At 33.9% G+C, this 15,864-nt stretch overlaps 2 protein-coding genes across 2 annotated transcripts; both read left to right on the top strand.

Moving 5' to 3' along the window:
- The first annotated feature begins 2,373 nt into the window (after positions 1 to 2,373).
- Positions 2,374 to 8,341, top strand: LOC146135245 (uncharacterized). Its single transcript, XM_083395721.1, has 9 exons — positions 2,374 to 2,475; positions 4,031 to 4,181; positions 4,645 to 4,778; positions 5,288 to 5,393; positions 6,055 to 6,203; positions 6,592 to 6,680; positions 6,841 to 6,924; positions 7,146 to 7,384; positions 8,060 to 8,341. Exons 1-9 carry the CDS (start codon positions 2,374 to 2,376, stop codon positions 8,284 to 8,286), a joined length of 1,281 nt encoding a protein of 426 aa, XP_083251847.1. The 3' UTR covers positions 8,287 to 8,341.
- A 12-nt stretch (positions 8,342 to 8,353) lies between these two features.
- LOC146135246 (uncharacterized) lies at positions 8,354 to 13,320 on the top strand. Its single transcript, XM_083395722.1, has 5 exons — positions 8,354 to 8,372; positions 9,838 to 9,944; positions 10,833 to 10,967; positions 11,445 to 11,646; positions 12,883 to 13,320. Exons 1-5 carry the CDS (start codon positions 8,354 to 8,356, stop codon positions 12,891 to 12,893), a joined length of 474 nt encoding a protein of 157 aa, XP_083251848.1. The 3' UTR covers positions 12,894 to 13,320.
- The last annotated feature ends 2,544 nt before the right edge of the window (positions 13,321 to 15,864 follow it).

Raw genomic sequence — 15,864 nt, forward strand, 5'->3', positions numbered from 1 at the left:
ATGCTACTCGATGGTGCGCGTACAAAAGTGTTAAAAACCTCTACATTGTAGTATGTGGCCTAACAGTTAAACTGTGTCCTCCGTTACGAAGAGTTAGGCTGAGGGAAACCAGTCCAGAAAATAAAGTTACTTCAATAACATAGGCATATATCAATTACAGGGCAATATTCTTATAACACACTTATTAAGGTAGATCTCCGTAGCCCATTTTCGAAACGTAGCCAACATTCACAAAATTCAACATGTTTTCAATTTCTACAAATCGTAACTCAAAAAAGGTTTTCAATGTCTACAAATCGTTATTGAATAAAAAGGTGCGTTAGAAGAAAGTTAATCAAATCTGACATCCTTACAGCCTTTCTGAACTGTATTCTGTGATGGTTTGCATATGGTATTTCATGTTGAAATATGCGGTAATTGGGTTGTTTATAATTTATTTGCCGTTCCATTGTAAGTTCAAGTCTTTTTTTATCTACAGTGCTAGCAGACATATTTAGGATACGACAAAATGCACACAAAGCTTGTTTTGCTGCTATTCACCGCCCTTGGATACCAGGTTTCAAACGTGGGTAAGTAAACTTAGTATGGTATTTTTGGTTTCAACATACAAATACTTTTCTCTCGTTTTCCCTGTACGTAAAACTTGCCGCTTTTGTTTTCAAAGGATAAAAACAATTGATTTTTCCAGAGCAACACGTTGCGACCGATGCGCATAAATAATAAGTTAATACTATAGTCCAGGGGTGCCCAACTCAAACATGCCAACGTGCCAATTTTTATTTTATAACTTCTTCCCGTGCCAAAGTTTAGCAACTATTTTTTTCTAATATTAAAAGCGTTTTTATACAAAAATAAAAACAGTATAGTGTTATAATATTAGAAGTAATTGTTTGTTGTCAAAATTGCTGGGATTGTTTTGTATTGTGAATTAACAATGACAATTGGCTGTATAACAAATTTAGCTTTTTTGACAATTGGCTGTATTTCTTGGGGGCTTGCGTGCCAATTTTTATTAGGTCGCGTACCTCATGTTGGACACCCCTGCTATAGTCGCTTAACTTTTGTTTGCTTTCAAGCAAAAAAATGCCTGATGGTTTTGTTCGCTAGTGTTTGTCAAAGGTCATTTATTTGACCTTGCGTTTCACTTGAGGTGATTTATTTCTGCTAAATTGGATTTGTGAGAAAATGAGGCCTATTTTGCCGTTGTTTTAAACTTGTAATGATATGAGCTAGTCCGCTTTTGTAACTAACAAACACACAATGAAATTAACGGGAAAGCCTCAGGTTTTGAGGCGTACAGATAATTTCAAAGGCCTTGGTTTCATTTTTTTAACGCTCTAACAAAACTTAGTTAGTATTGGAGTTTAAACGGTTTAACTTTTCTTCAAAACACTAACAATAATTAATAATTAATTTTTTTTCAAAAATAAACATTTTTCTTAAAATTTGACACCATCCTTGCGCCCACCTATTATTGCCACTTTAAAAAGATGCTTACAGATAAAACTAAGCTATCTTTTCGGTTTTGAAATATCAAATTTTTGGAATTGTTTAAATTCGTTACACAACTTAGCAATGGTTATTATATATTTTTTCTATTCAAAGTTTTCCTCAACACAAAGATATACTTCGAAACCTTCTTATGAAATAAAAAAAAGCTTTCCAATTGTTGCAGAATGCGATTGTACACAACAGCAAACGACTATTTCTAATGTGTTTGGCGGCTGGCCTTATAAGTTCGACTGTTCAGACGATAGATTTGACGACTTTGTTATCGAGATATACGACGGAAGCGATTACGAATATTTTGATGTACAGGTGACGTGTTCAGCACTTAACAATGTAACCAGTCAGTGTTTTTTTAAAGTGCTTTGATTGACCGTAATGGTCCTTCAAGTTCCTCACACGATCTCTTTTAAAATATAGCCTACGTTTTTCGTTACAGCAGAGAATTAGTACTAAGATAAATTATTTGCGGTAATAACATTGGCCAAAAATCTATTTAAAACTCTACGTAGTTCAGTAACTTTTTGGCACATTATAAAACTACACGACACTTCGCTAACTTGAAAATATAAAAGTTTGAAACCGCCATTTTGTTTGAGTTTCGACATCACCAGAATGACAAACGATATTGAAGTTGCACAAACATTATCCAGATATAGTTTTTATAGCTTAACGAATTACTGGGTACGCTATATTAAAGGAAAAATCACATTTTAGTTTTAAGATATTCGTCTTAGGGCAAACAGAATATTTCGAAAAACTATTACTATAGTTCTACACTTAAGAAGCCTTTTAATGTCGCAACAAACTTTTCAAACAAGTATTCTTGCCGTTATTTAGTGCGTCGTTAGGAATAGCAACACGAGCATGGTTTTGTACAACGCCACATTTGGTTACGACCCCGATGATTTCTACGGCGTGAGCAGCGACGCCTTGACCCCGGCCAGCCATTATCAAGTTGAAATAACGGTAAGTTGTGGTCTGAAGAAATTGCAAACAATTACAAAGAAATGTCGAACCTCTCAAACCAGTGGCTTTCAGCCGGGGTGCCGCGGCACTCTAGGGAGCCATTTTTAACTCTCAAGGTTGCCGCGAGACATTTCAAATTCTTTAGGATTCTAATTTTTGTTCAATTGGTAAGCTTCGTGATACAATTTTTTGTGTATGATAAAAGTGCCAATAAAATTAAAAAGGTTTTATTAACCTTGTTGCACAATTAATGTGCTGTTCCAATCTCGTTTATTGTAACGTTACAGTTAACTACTCAGCAAAAATACGAGCAAGGGTTCCGCGAACTATTTATAATTTCTCTAGGGTGCCGCAAGCTAAAAAGGTTGAGAAACACTGACCTAAAACACTGACTAAACCAAGGGTGGGCAACCTACGACCAACGAGCCAAATCTGACCTGTCAATAAAAATCATCCGGCCCGCCACCTCCTTTACAAAATGGGTTCGATAGACCGTTTCTCATATTTATTAATCACACTTTTGGCTATTTTAATTAGGTAAATGCGAAGTATTTCGACATAAAGGCGTAATGTCTGTCCTAAATTGGAATTATCAACCATGGACGTCTCGCCAACTTATTGTATCTGAATGCATAATTCTCAGTCAAAATGTATTAAATAGCCCACTAAGACATTTCTGTGGTTGGTTTTGGCCCTTAGTATTTAAAAGTGAATCACAAAAAAATATTTAAAAATAAATCATAAAAAAGCATTTGTAAATCAATATTTGAAAATATTTAAAAATAGTCAAAAATTGAGAAAAACAAGTTTGATAGAAAAAAATGCTTCGTCATATATTCCATGAATGAATTTTGACTTTATTTCATATTTGTTTAACCGAAAAATTTACAATAACAGCCAAACTGAAACAGCTAAATGCCATGTTACTATATATACAGTATTAATTTAGAATTTCTGTGAAATTTAAATTAACAACATTATGCACTCAATTATCTTTCAAACAACAAAACTCTTGCCGGGACAGGGTTTTTAAACGACCTCTTGAGATTATTGAAACTTGAAAGATGTATCTGAAATTCTACTTTATGACTTCGGATATGCAACTACACAAAACCTGAGGGTATCAGACCGTTACGGTTGTCACTCTATAGCAGTTCGTAAACTTTTTTTTACCACAGACGCTTTTCTGCCTAGCGTGTATTACTGTTGGCAAGAAATTTTCAGAGATGACGTCTTAATTGCCGTAATATTACAAAGAAATTGACTTCAGAAATCTGCTGATTTCGGTCCAAAAAAATGTTAAAGTGTGATAGAGTCTACATTCAGAGCGTTTTAATTTTAATTAAACTCTTTTTTCAAAAACTGAGTACTTCTTAAATATGCACTAATCTTTCCAATAGGCCTTCATGGACCGCTAAGACTAGTTTACGGACCCCTAAGGGGTCCATGGACCCCAGTATAAGAACCCTCCTCTATAGAGTTGTGTATTTACTACCTATGGGATTCGGTTAATCGTTTATGGAAGTTATAAAACAAAGTTTTTCCTTTGATTTAGCTGAAGCGAATCGGAGAGAACGACACGTGTTATCTAACAAACGTCACGTTCAACCTCAACGCGACAGCGCCACCTAGCGAGTGCTCAGATTCATCAAACCTGTCGCCTGAAAGTTTAAATCTGTTTGAATCCAAGAGTATATTATGCTACTGTAAGTTTGATTTGAGACACAAAAAATGTTAGATTTAAAGGCCTCAATATGTTCTAATTCACGAGTATACTATGCGACTGTAAGTTCTATTTAAGGCTCAAAATCTGTTTGAATCCAAGAATATGCTTTGCGGCTTTAAGAACAACGTTTAAATTGATAATTAATTTTTTTCTCATTTTAAAAAGGATATACCCTTCGAAATTAAACTTAACAGTTTAATTAACCTTAACAGTCTATCAGATCTCACAAAACAGACAGATTTTTAAGTTATTACGAACAAAAATAAATGCTTTTACTTACCGCTTGTTATAACTGCCTTATCTACTCGTAACAAGGCCAGTATACAAATATAATCTGCTCATTACTTAACGAAGTGTCTGATAAGTTGTATTACTAATTAAACAACGCATCCGTTAACTTTAACCACTAACATAAATAACAAATCGCTTTCAATATCTTACAGCCGACGGGCAATCCTATCTTCCGCCGTCAGAATACGATATCGAGTGGTACAAAGATTGCTCACCTATTGCGAATGATGCGAGCCTTGGGTTCAGGATTGTGAATGCAACCGGTGTATCTGCAGTTCTCTCGACCGTACGTATACCTTCTTTATTTTAGATTCACTTTGGCCTGTGATAGAAAAACAAACTATAAAGAACTTATTTCAAATTGTAAAAACTAAAAAAAAATCCGAAAAAGTCGAGTAGAAGATGATATCGATCTGTTTACCGAAAATGTCTTGTATTTAAACGTACTAAGAATATTCAAGCCCGTACAGAAGTAAATACTATTATTTCAAAAGTTTCGAATAAGTCTTTTTTTTAAATAGTCGAGTAGATCGCTAGCATCTTGATTAGGGCGTTTCGATACGAGCTTGTATCATCTTCAGTGAATGTTTTTGGCTTTGCAGTTCATTATCAAGCTACATTACAGATCCATGCATAGTGTACTGAAGTTCCATATAACATTATACCCGAAAAAATATATTAATTTAAAAATGTACTCTTCTGTTAGATTTATTTTGATATAAAATCCAATGGTGTCAATAGATACTAAAGGGAATTTAAAGTTTTATGGTTAACAAATGTTTCCTTTATTTCCAGCTACATATTGACAATGTCACCTATCAACATCCGGGACATTATAATTGCAAAATAAAGTACAAAGGAGAAGAACGATTTTTCAAGGGCCAACGACTGTGTGTTCAAGGTAGGTAAATTTTAATTAATTACCTCAGATTATTAACATTTACAATCCTTGGAACACAATGGCTGAAGCTTTTGCTTGGGGACGCATAATGAATAGAAAAGTCCATACAGAAGTGAGCATTTTTGTAAAACGTTCGTATAAACATTAAGATAATTGATGTACAGTAGGTTGTAGTTAGTACGTAGAATGAATAGCAAAGCCCATGCAGAGGAAGGTGGCATTTTGTGAACGTTTAAAAAAACACAAATGGCTAGCTGAAGGTTCTAGGTAGACGCAGTATGACTATTAAAGCTCATACAGAATTGGTAGCATACTTAAACGTTTCAAACATTCTTGTAAAAGAATAAAGCTGTTGAAAATAACTAAATACTTAATTATTTGAAACGTTCAGATTGTGCTACCTATAACTGTATGGGTTTTGAAATTCCTTTTATGTCTAAATACAACCTCCAACCATAATATTTGGACTCTTTAACTTTACTGAATAACTTATCTCGTCAAAGTATACAGGAATAACTTTTGGGGTATTCTAAACAAACTGACATGGTTGTCAAAATTTGAGAGTATATTTACATGTGAAGCATTTTCTAGTATAACAAAACTGTCATGATATCCATCATATGGGACTAATTTGCTTATGAGAACACATTTTGTCTTTCAGCTAGTCTTGCCCAATCAAGTGCCATTCTGAACTGTGATGCTCAAAGAACTCTGGCCAAAATTGGTGATGACGTATCACTTAAATGCACCGCTGATTTTGGGACTGGATATGTTAATGACGCAGTACTTCAAGGCGTGGTCTGGACAAAGGTAACTAAAGGTCACATGAAATACTTTTTTAGTTTCCTCTACCTTCCATAGGCTTTAAGGATGTGCTTAAAGTTGAAGTTTGACCTTACCCAATTGATTTTTACCAATTTTTTTTATCAACGGTAGAAGTGACATTTTTCATGTTATTTAAATTTTTAGCATAGATTAGTTCTAAAAATGATTGAAAAAACGTGATAGCCTGTACATCGGTTGGCAACGCTCGAACGTTTCGAATAGACTTTAGTTGACTTTTACCATTAATAAAAGCGCATATTTAGGACGTTTTCAAAAGTTGCCCAATTTTCTGTCGCTTTTCATACATTTTTATGGCTAATTACAACTTTAATCAAAAAGCATGAAAGTTAAAATAATTTACTTATCACTTTAGCACAACTATACTTTTGGAGATATCTGCATTAACGCCAAGCGAAACCAAACTACTATATCTACCCAAGATGAGGACATATATTGCAGATAGTAAGTATTTTTTATTGAATTAAGAAAGATATCGTGACCAAATTATTACAATATGTTTGATGGTTGAAACTAATTATGATTTTAGATTTACTGTAACACTGGGCTCATGTAAGTTAAAAGCTTATATTCTTCTGTTCAACATTGATTGTACTTTTTTCAGTTTAATAGAGAACCCTTTCAGTCTCAGCTGTTTAAATCATTCAACCAATAAACCTGCAAGGGTGACAGCAACATTAACCATCAAGTAAGTACTAAAAGTTTGTCTAAATAATTTTATTACCATTTTACAATGGTCGGCAATCTTTTTCTGGCCCCGTACTGCCTGTTGTTAAAAGAAACCATTTTGCCAAATTAGAGCCTAAACAGAAGTAAAAAAACTTTTGAATTTTTCCTAGATTGTTAGTCAAACACGTTAAATCGACATAACTGTATAAAAAAGATAAGCTATTGACTTTTCTTTTTTAGAAATGTATCAGCAGAGGACTTTGGAAACATCACTGTATTACTTGGTAGTGTTGCAACTAGAGCCAATGCAACAATTGAACTTGCACAAGTTATAGAAGTTCCCGATCTAGGTTTAGCTGTTGGCCTTTCAGTGGGCCTTGTCGTACTAGCAGCTCTACTTATTCTCATCGGGTGGTTTTTTGAATGGCATATCTATGCAAGGGTTCTGTTCAAAGAGAAGTTCGGCTCTTATGAAAAAGGTAGATCTTAAACATAAATACTTGTTTTTTAGTTTGAGTTGTAAGGTTGGCAACAACGCTAAGCCAGCAGCTGTTTAATTGGTTTAATAAAGGAAGCAACATTGTACACAGGATTCTATATATATTTCGAACTACATTTGGCATTTATCTCCTTTTGAAAAAATTCGAAAAGAGTTAAGTTAACTAAGTTTGTCTAAACTCTAACTCCCAAAACATAAATAATAAAGACATATATTTGCTAGTATAGGTTTCTGTGCAAAATGATGTGAGAAAAAATAAGTATATCTAGTAATTATCAGTAAACCGATCCAATATTTATCTTCTACAGATATATCTGTAAATTGGAAACTTTTTTTAATAATATTGCACTAAAATATTATCTAACGTTATCTTAATAACAGACATATTTTCTCATTTTTTAAACTACAGAATTTGTCATTTGCTCTCATTTTTGTGACGGACAGAATTAACATGGCCTTGATTTACTGTGTTCAGTATCTTGGAAAGTTGATGCAATAATATAATAGCTGTATAATTAAATAGATAAACAGACCTAAAGTAATTTGAAACTAAAGTTATTACTGAATGTCAGGTATAAAAACATCGGTTATCGGTATCAGTCCAAAAAGATACATTAACAAACACGGCAAAAAATATATTTATTTTTATTTTTAGGGGGTCCTGCCATTATCCACGAAGCTTTAATCGTTTACCACTACAGCGCGGAACTCGATGATTATGCCAAAATGATGGTCAACAAAAGCTACGACGCAACAACCGAAAAATTGCAACACCTGGGCTACAATTACTTCGATGAGCACAAGGAGCGTCCAGAGGAAGGTATAGGGACTCCAATTTTTATCCAAGAAATCACTTTTCAAATACACAACAGACTAGAATAAATTTAGCACACACCTTCAAATAAAGTCCCTTTACGTATTCTAATTTTTGTTAGAATTTGTGAAGGTCATGCCTAGGGATGCTCAAAGTAGAATATCGAATCCTTGGATTCGAATCCAGATGGGATTCGAATCCAATTCTGCCGTTTATTTCGGGTAATTGGAACCGATATAATTTAATGTTTTACCGCCGACCGACGCGTGTGGTAAGTTGGCCTGTCGCTGCGGCGACCAATTAACAGTGCTTGCTTTAATGTAACCTGGTAGTGCAGCGTCAGCGTTTTTTCGGGCGACCAATTACTTCGCGTCTGGCGATAACGTTCGTCTAATAATTAAGTGTCAATCAAGCGTTATTGGGCGAGCGACTAACGTGTAATGCCAGGTGCGTAGTTCGCAATTGCCCTAAATGCGTTAAGTTGCAAAAGTAATACGTTGTAACACGTGCTGGCCATCGAGAAAATGCGCTATAGGGTTACTTAAGGTCAACTTTAGGCCAATATTCAGTGAGGTTATGCAGTTATGCCCAGCGTAAATTGTCAAGTATTTGTTACGTCAATAGTAACTTTGTATTATTTGCAGTACATTATTTGATTGCATAACAGATCAATTAGTCAAAAAAGAAGCACTAAGACCCAACAATGCTTTTAAAAACTGTACCGAATTGCTAAAGAGTTCTGTGTGCAGTGTTGCATTGTACTCACTATTGGCAAAAATATAAGTTTTGGCAACAACCTGAACAGTGGACATGTATTACAGCTTACACAACTGCTTTAAATGACAGTTGTTAAGAATGTAAAACATTTTTTATTATAATGTACACATGTTAGCAAATTGTTTGGGCGATTTATTGCTGTGAATGTGGGCCCGGTAGGGTAGAAAAAGATTAATCCATTCCCCAAACAAAATCGAGGTTAAATAATTTAATAAAAATATACTAGGATTCGCTATTCTGGATTCGTTATTCTAGATTCGAAACCTATTATTCTAGAATACCTTGGTATTCTACTTTGAACATCCCTAGTCATGCCCAAAAAGCAACTTTTTTGTGTGTTGATTTGACATGGTTTGATTCCATTAGGCTATTTTTGGGAAAACGGTGTTTTTTGTTGTTATGGTTGTCCCACATAACCTATATTAAGACACCAGAGAATTGACAAATTAAATATTTATATTTTTGAAAAGATGTTAAAATTAAAAAAATGTTCAGCAGTCAAAATTTGAGAAATCGATTTCCCCGAGCCGATTTAAATAAAGATTTTATTTCCGGGTTCTGTTACACAAAATTTCCCAGAAACGTTAAAATATCTTTGGCACTTGAAAAAACGTTTTTCTGTTGGCCAGTGTTATATTATTAAACAGTGTAAATCACTGACGTTGCCAGAATTTTAGGTTTTCAAAAACACTGTGACACATTTATGTAATAAAATGGCGCAATACACTTTTTATTAGTATTGCAAAACTCCGAAAAAATAATTTTTTTAATATTTATCTTAATACTCTTTCATTTTTATTTGTTTACGCTTTAAAATTGAAATGTTTTTTTTGTTTTTTCAGGCAGGCCGGAGTCAACAAAGCTACTTGTGGAGCAAAGCCACAGATGTTTGATATTTCCAACTCCGGAATTCGTGCGCGATGACTGGAATGTACGATTCCTACAGGAGGTAATTACCACTGCTTATTATTAAAGGCTGTTAACTTCTTAAGCCTCATTAAAAATCACAATTGAATACAATTGGGACCATAGGCACCAAAGGTGGGTGAGCAGAGCGTTTTCAGACGTCCTGGGTTTTCACAGCATCGAATTCGGCCAATTTATTAACAAATTTGCAAAAAACTTTCTGTAGCACAGTTTTAGTTAACCTATGTGTTTAAATTTTTCATGAACTACCACATAATCCCCAAACTTTTTTAATTATTCATAATTGCAATTAATGTTACGTTTTGCCAATTTCAATGGAAACTTCTTTAGCCTAAAGATTCTATAAAAAAGTTTAAAAAAAGCGAAATGGTTCGTTTCTGTGATAACATGCAAAAGCTGATATCTATTTTTATGTAATTAATAAGCACTTTTTACACTGACTCAAAATAACACCCTGGAATTTTAAAAGTTCGGCGCCTATGATAGGGATTGGGACCACACGTGTTTTTATGTAAAGCATAAGCACAAAAACTGGCAATCAGACACGCTCCTAGAACACTGGTCAATATAAAATATGATGACCAATTGCTGTTAATTCAATGAAACATTCACACATATGTGTGTACGAGTCTCGACTCGTTCCCTTCTGAGCCTGCATAGCTCAGTTGGTAGAGCGACGGTCCCGGCTTGACCGGAGGTCGTGATTTCGAACCTCACTGCAGGCTAGTTGTTTTTCTAGTCTGCTCTGCTTGCATCATATATCAACAGATTCGGTGAGTCTGCGATGGCTTTCGGCGTACCAATTGCTGTTAAGTTTGATTTTATGCTAGACTTTGCCTTACATAAACAAAACACTGGTCACTATATATTTTGGTTTTTCAGGCCGTTATTAACGTTTTACACTTTACAGGGAGTGAGGAACACGATTAACACGGGAAAAAAGCTGATATTTATCCTGACACCTGGTATGAGGGCATACATCAAGCAACAGTCGCATCACAAAGTGGCAGCCGACACATACTTGATGCTAAGAAGAGCACTAAAGGTACGTTAATAACAATGGTTTGTCGCACATTCAAACCTTAAAACAAGCTGAATATATAATATTCCATTCTCTAATTTAGGGAGTCAGTCTTTTATTACTATTCGAATTTTTTGTTATTTCTCATTCTGATGGACCACATAAACTTTACCCATTTTAATTCGTTAAACTATGGTGGTTTAGATATATTTTTGACAGATAAGGAGTGAACTTTGTGTTTGTTGTAGTAAGTCACAAAAAGACAACCATTAAAAAAATCAGCAAAATAATCAAATAATATTCCATTTTATTTTAATCTGCAATGTTCATCACTTTTAATTTTTGATGCTTTAGTTTAGACAAATTTTACCCATTTTTTTACGTTTAATTACAACCTCAAGTCATTATAGTAAGATTTTTCCACAACGTTCACAAAATAGTCCCTACTTCTGTATGGGCATCGATATTTATCCTCCGTATATAAAATTATTATTTTTTCAGATCAACTACGTTATTGATTGGGGTAACGACCCCAATGTAGCCCCAAAGCGTCTGGGTCTATATTTGAGAGATGCAATGCCCAAGCTTGTGAGGGCCAAGGCTAACGGTGCACAGTTAAGAAGTGTTAGCAATGGAAACCACGCATTGACAAATGGAAACGGATCTAGCAAACAAGGAAAAGATAATAAATCATACGAAAATGGTAAGTCCGTTTCATTGACAACATATGGCTGGAGGTTCTAGTTCAAGCCTGGGCAAAATACAGCCCGCCGAGCAATTTAGTCCGGCCGGGCGTATTTTTCCTAAAATGCAAACCAGGGCAACCTTCTACATGTATTCACTCTTCTGTCGGAGCTAGGACCTCGCCAAACTGGCTTAATCGAAAATATTCCGTCTTGAAAAATGAACGAAAATTAGTACAACGGCCGTTTTCCAACCACTAAAACATAGCGATTCACATTTTGGCAACCTAATTTTGCTAACGCTATGTTTGTGTTTCTCACGATTTATACAGGATTTTGTAATACTGTAACTCCATTGTAGCGCAAGAAACACGTCGCCAACTTACAGACTCAAAAAGCAAAAAAAAGCCACGGTTGTTCTGTGTAAAATTTCCACGCATTTAAACCTTCAGCTGTTGGGTTAACCGCATCACTTAATTAATCACTACATATTACGGAATGTAGCTATATTTTATCTGTGCTCAATGCGTCACGTTGCCCTTATATCTATATTAAAGTTGGCATTTTAAACCAAACACCGTGAATGTCGCCTTAAAATGTACTTCAGTTGTTCATTTGCGCACAACTCCCAACGTACTAACAGTTTTTTTTACTTACTTGTTGTATAGCGTCATATCGTGTGTATTTTAAGATCCTATTTTGACCTAGCCCGCCAAAACATTTAATTTTACCCATGCGGCCAGCGGTAAAACATAATTACCCACCCCTGTTTTAGTTAGATGTAGAATAAATAAAGTTCATATTGTTAAACATATAACCATACTAACTTTAATACTTACAACAGACATAATTTAGTCCTTGAGAATGCGTTTTGATACTCATTGCACAACTAACTACAACCTTCAGCCATTATATATACTATTTTGAAACGTACCGGTATACAAAATTCTACAAAATTCTACAGAATTCTGCATGGGCTTTTATATTCGTTCTACTTCATAATACAACCTTTAGCAATTATGATCTGAATTTTATGAAACTAAAGTACTAACAGTAGTTTATGAACTAAAATTACAAAAAATTTCAACAAAAATATCACAAATAGTTTTAAGGTCGAATAGTTTAAGTTTTAATTTTTAAAACCCTTGAAAAAGTGTTAGAGATATTTTTTTAAATACTTGAGCCATATATATTCAGTGTTCATTTGCGTCTGCGCTTACATTCTTTTACTACTTACTAATTATCCTTTTTTGCAGTGAGGATATGAAGCTCAAGTTTCTTTCGCAATCCAACCACATATGTGCTTTTCTATCAACGACATTTTTTTCTTTCTTCAAGCTTCCTATTTCAAAACGTTGCACAAAAGTTTATACTTTACTTTTAGTGTTTAAAGTTCAAGGAAAACAATGCTTTGCCGTAATGGTTGTTTTTCAAGTCTGATTACTTGGGTTGAAAACTTTTTACTTTTTTAATGTATTATAAAAATGAGTTTCAATTATTAATATTTTGAATGTTCTTGTGTTGTAACAAAAGTTATTAATGTTTTAATTTTGACGTTATGCTATTACATTTTTGTTGAAAACAATGTTAGACACGTTCTAGATCACTTGGCAAATTTTCATAAATATTTAAATACTTGGCTTTTTCAAGTTAGATAACCTTAAAAGCAAAAAGAGTATTTTTGTCAGGGGAGGGCCAGGATATTTGTTTGATGGGGGGGGAGGGGCTTTCAGGGATGACGTCACAAAGTTAAGGAATAAAAATACGTTATAAATTGTCGTTCTCAAGAAAACTCTTTGGCAAATATGGAGCTGAAATTCGGGATAGTCGAAATAATTTCACTTATTTCGTTGAAATTGGCAAAGGGTTCGATTAAAAAAAAATTTGCATATTGCTCAATATAATGGCATTTATAGACGACTTTTGTGTAAATTGCCCTTCAATTAGTTTAATGGTTTCCAAAAACATAAAAAACATGCATTTACATCGTAGGAGTTCTGAAAACTAAATTTGGGTAAAGACATGGTTTCCTGGATCCGCCCCTAGTAGTTGCTATAGAACACAAAGTATATATGCTCCAGCATTTTAAAAGTTAGTTATTATGACATCATGATTGTTTCACAACATGATCATAGTATAACATTATTTTTGTTGTGAAATATAATCACGCCTATAATTAAAATACTGAAACCTGGTAAAATTACCTTAAATATTTGTCTATCTTTTGCATCATTAGTTGTGTCATGCACTTCATTTTGTTTTATTGTCTAGACTAGTTTAAAATACCCCAAAATGCAGTAAATTATTTGGGATTAGCATTGAGTAGTTGTTGCTTTTCCTAAGTATAATTTCCGCTCCAACAATATAACGTGCCTTTTTGCTAATGAATTCTTCACTGTTATTACATTCATGTAAATAAACTAACTTTTCTAAACACAAAATCATTTAACCAATGTTTTTAATTGGTAAGTTTTTACTAAAATCACCCGCCTAATAAAGCATTACAGCAGTTCAGTAGTTATTTTGGTATTTAGAAATAGTAATATGATTGGTGTAGTAAACTAACAGACAACATTAGGCCGTTTTTAGAAGTGCCGAAAATACCCATGTATAAATGTCAATCATAATTTTGTCAGTGCCAAGCTGTTGGAACACACATAATTCTTCCAAACCATTAAATTATTGCAAAACTTCTATAGACTTAAATAAAACCAAAATAGATTTAGGAAAAGTATGCACAAACACAAACACAAACCAAAAATTGTATAGTTATATATATATATATATGAAACATACATAAACTGTTTGATCAAACCAAGCAAAAAACTTTTACCATTTTCTTTGGAGAACTTTTTCATCTTGTTATGTTCTTTCTGCATTTTATCCTCAGCAACATTCATAAAATAACATTACCCCAACTGTTTTATGATCCATGAATAAATCCTGAATATGACAAAAGTAGATTTGAGGACTAAACGTGACTCTTCTTCACAAAAGGCTTAACAACTAAAGGGTTGAATGCAATAAATAGTAAATGATTTTGTGGAGGATAACAAAAAATATGCAACCAGTTTAAAACCATATGGAAACCAACTTAAAAGCATACTAGTTTAAATAGTTGGCGCTCTTTCACTATTGTACGTAAAAATTAATAAAAAAAAAAAATTCTTCAAATGCCGCTTACCACAACGCATATTGTTTGGGTTAGGGTGCGGGTTAGCGTTTGGTTGAGGGTGGGTCAAGTTATTATTAATAATAAACATAATATTACTTGACCCACCCTCACCCAAACGCTAACCCGCACCCTAACCCAAACATTAAGCGTTGTGGTATGCGGTATTATTATTTTTTTTTGCATAACTTTTCACGTACAATAGTGAAAGAGCGCCAAATAGTTTAAAGTGTCAACTTTATATGAATAACAAAAGTGTTAGGTTTACTGAATTTTATATGTGGGCAAGAACAGCAATACATTGTCAAATATACAAAGCAAATAATAATTATTAAGTCTACATGCAAGGTAGTAGCAAGTTTAACAAGACTGTCACAAGCACAGGATTTATTTTTCCTAATTGAAAAGTAAAACAAGCCCTAACAATGACATAAATAAGTGTGTGTTGAGTGTCATAAAAGGTGGCGATTGTTATTGTCTAAAAAGTGCCTAAATTTTACTAACTCATGAATTGTAACTCTCAGTACTGACTTGATTATACGAAAATCTGTGGCACACAGCCTTGTATAGCACAACTAGTGACAAATTTAAAATCTTAGGATTCCCCCGCAAATTATACGAAAAATCCCCCAAAGAGCAACATACTATCCTTCAAATATATTATTAAAGTTGGATAAAGGGAAAATATTTATAAACAGTAACACATTTGGAAATATAATTTCTAAATTGTGTGAACCATGTTGAATAACTTTAAATGTATATATTTTAGAAAAGAAACTTCGAATTGGGGCGAAGCGTGAAAATGTTAAAGATGACATCACAAAGCGTGACGTCATGAAACAAATATTTTCAACAAACTTGCACGTGCAACTGCAATCGAGTTAAATATGTGCAAGGATACGGCAACAAAGCGGTCGCGCGAAAAAATATACGAATATTTGTAATTGACAAAGTGTCAAATTTTTAAAAATAGGATGCGTGCTGCCTTTAGCGCACAATCAAGAATTCGCACATTTGCATTTATCAAGATAACTTTGTCAATTTTAGGGTCATTATTGACCCCACA

Source organism: Ascidiella aspersa, chromosome 8 (genome assembly GCF_963924565.1).
Source record: "Ascidiella aspersa chromosome 8, kaAscAspe10.2, whole genome shotgun sequence".
Lineage (NCBI taxonomy): Eukaryota > Metazoa > Chordata > Ascidiacea > Phlebobranchia > Ascidiidae > Ascidiella > Ascidiella aspersa.

Excerpts from the sequence above, each read along its gene's own strand:
- LOC146135245 (XM_083395721.1), top strand. The coding sequence starts at position 2,374 with ATGGTTTTGTACAACGCCACATTTGGTTACGACCCCGATGATTTCTAC. Across the intron at positions 4,182-4,644 it reads CAAGAGTATATTATGCTACT|CCGACGGGCAATCCTATCTT; the intron begins GTAAGTTTGATT and ends AATATCTTACAG. Across the intron at positions 4,779-5,287 it reads TATCTGCAGTTCTCTCGACC|CTACATATTGACAATGTCAC; the intron begins GTACGTATACCT and ends CTTTATTTCCAG.
- LOC146135246 (XM_083395722.1), top strand. Across the intron at positions 9,945-10,832 it reads ATGTACGATTCCTACAGGAG|GGAGTGAGGAACACGATTAA; the intron begins GTAATTACCACT and ends TACACTTTACAG. Across the intron at positions 10,968-11,444 it reads TGCTAAGAAGAGCACTAAAG|ATCAACTACGTTATTGATTG; the intron begins GTACGTTAATAA and ends TTATTTTTTCAG.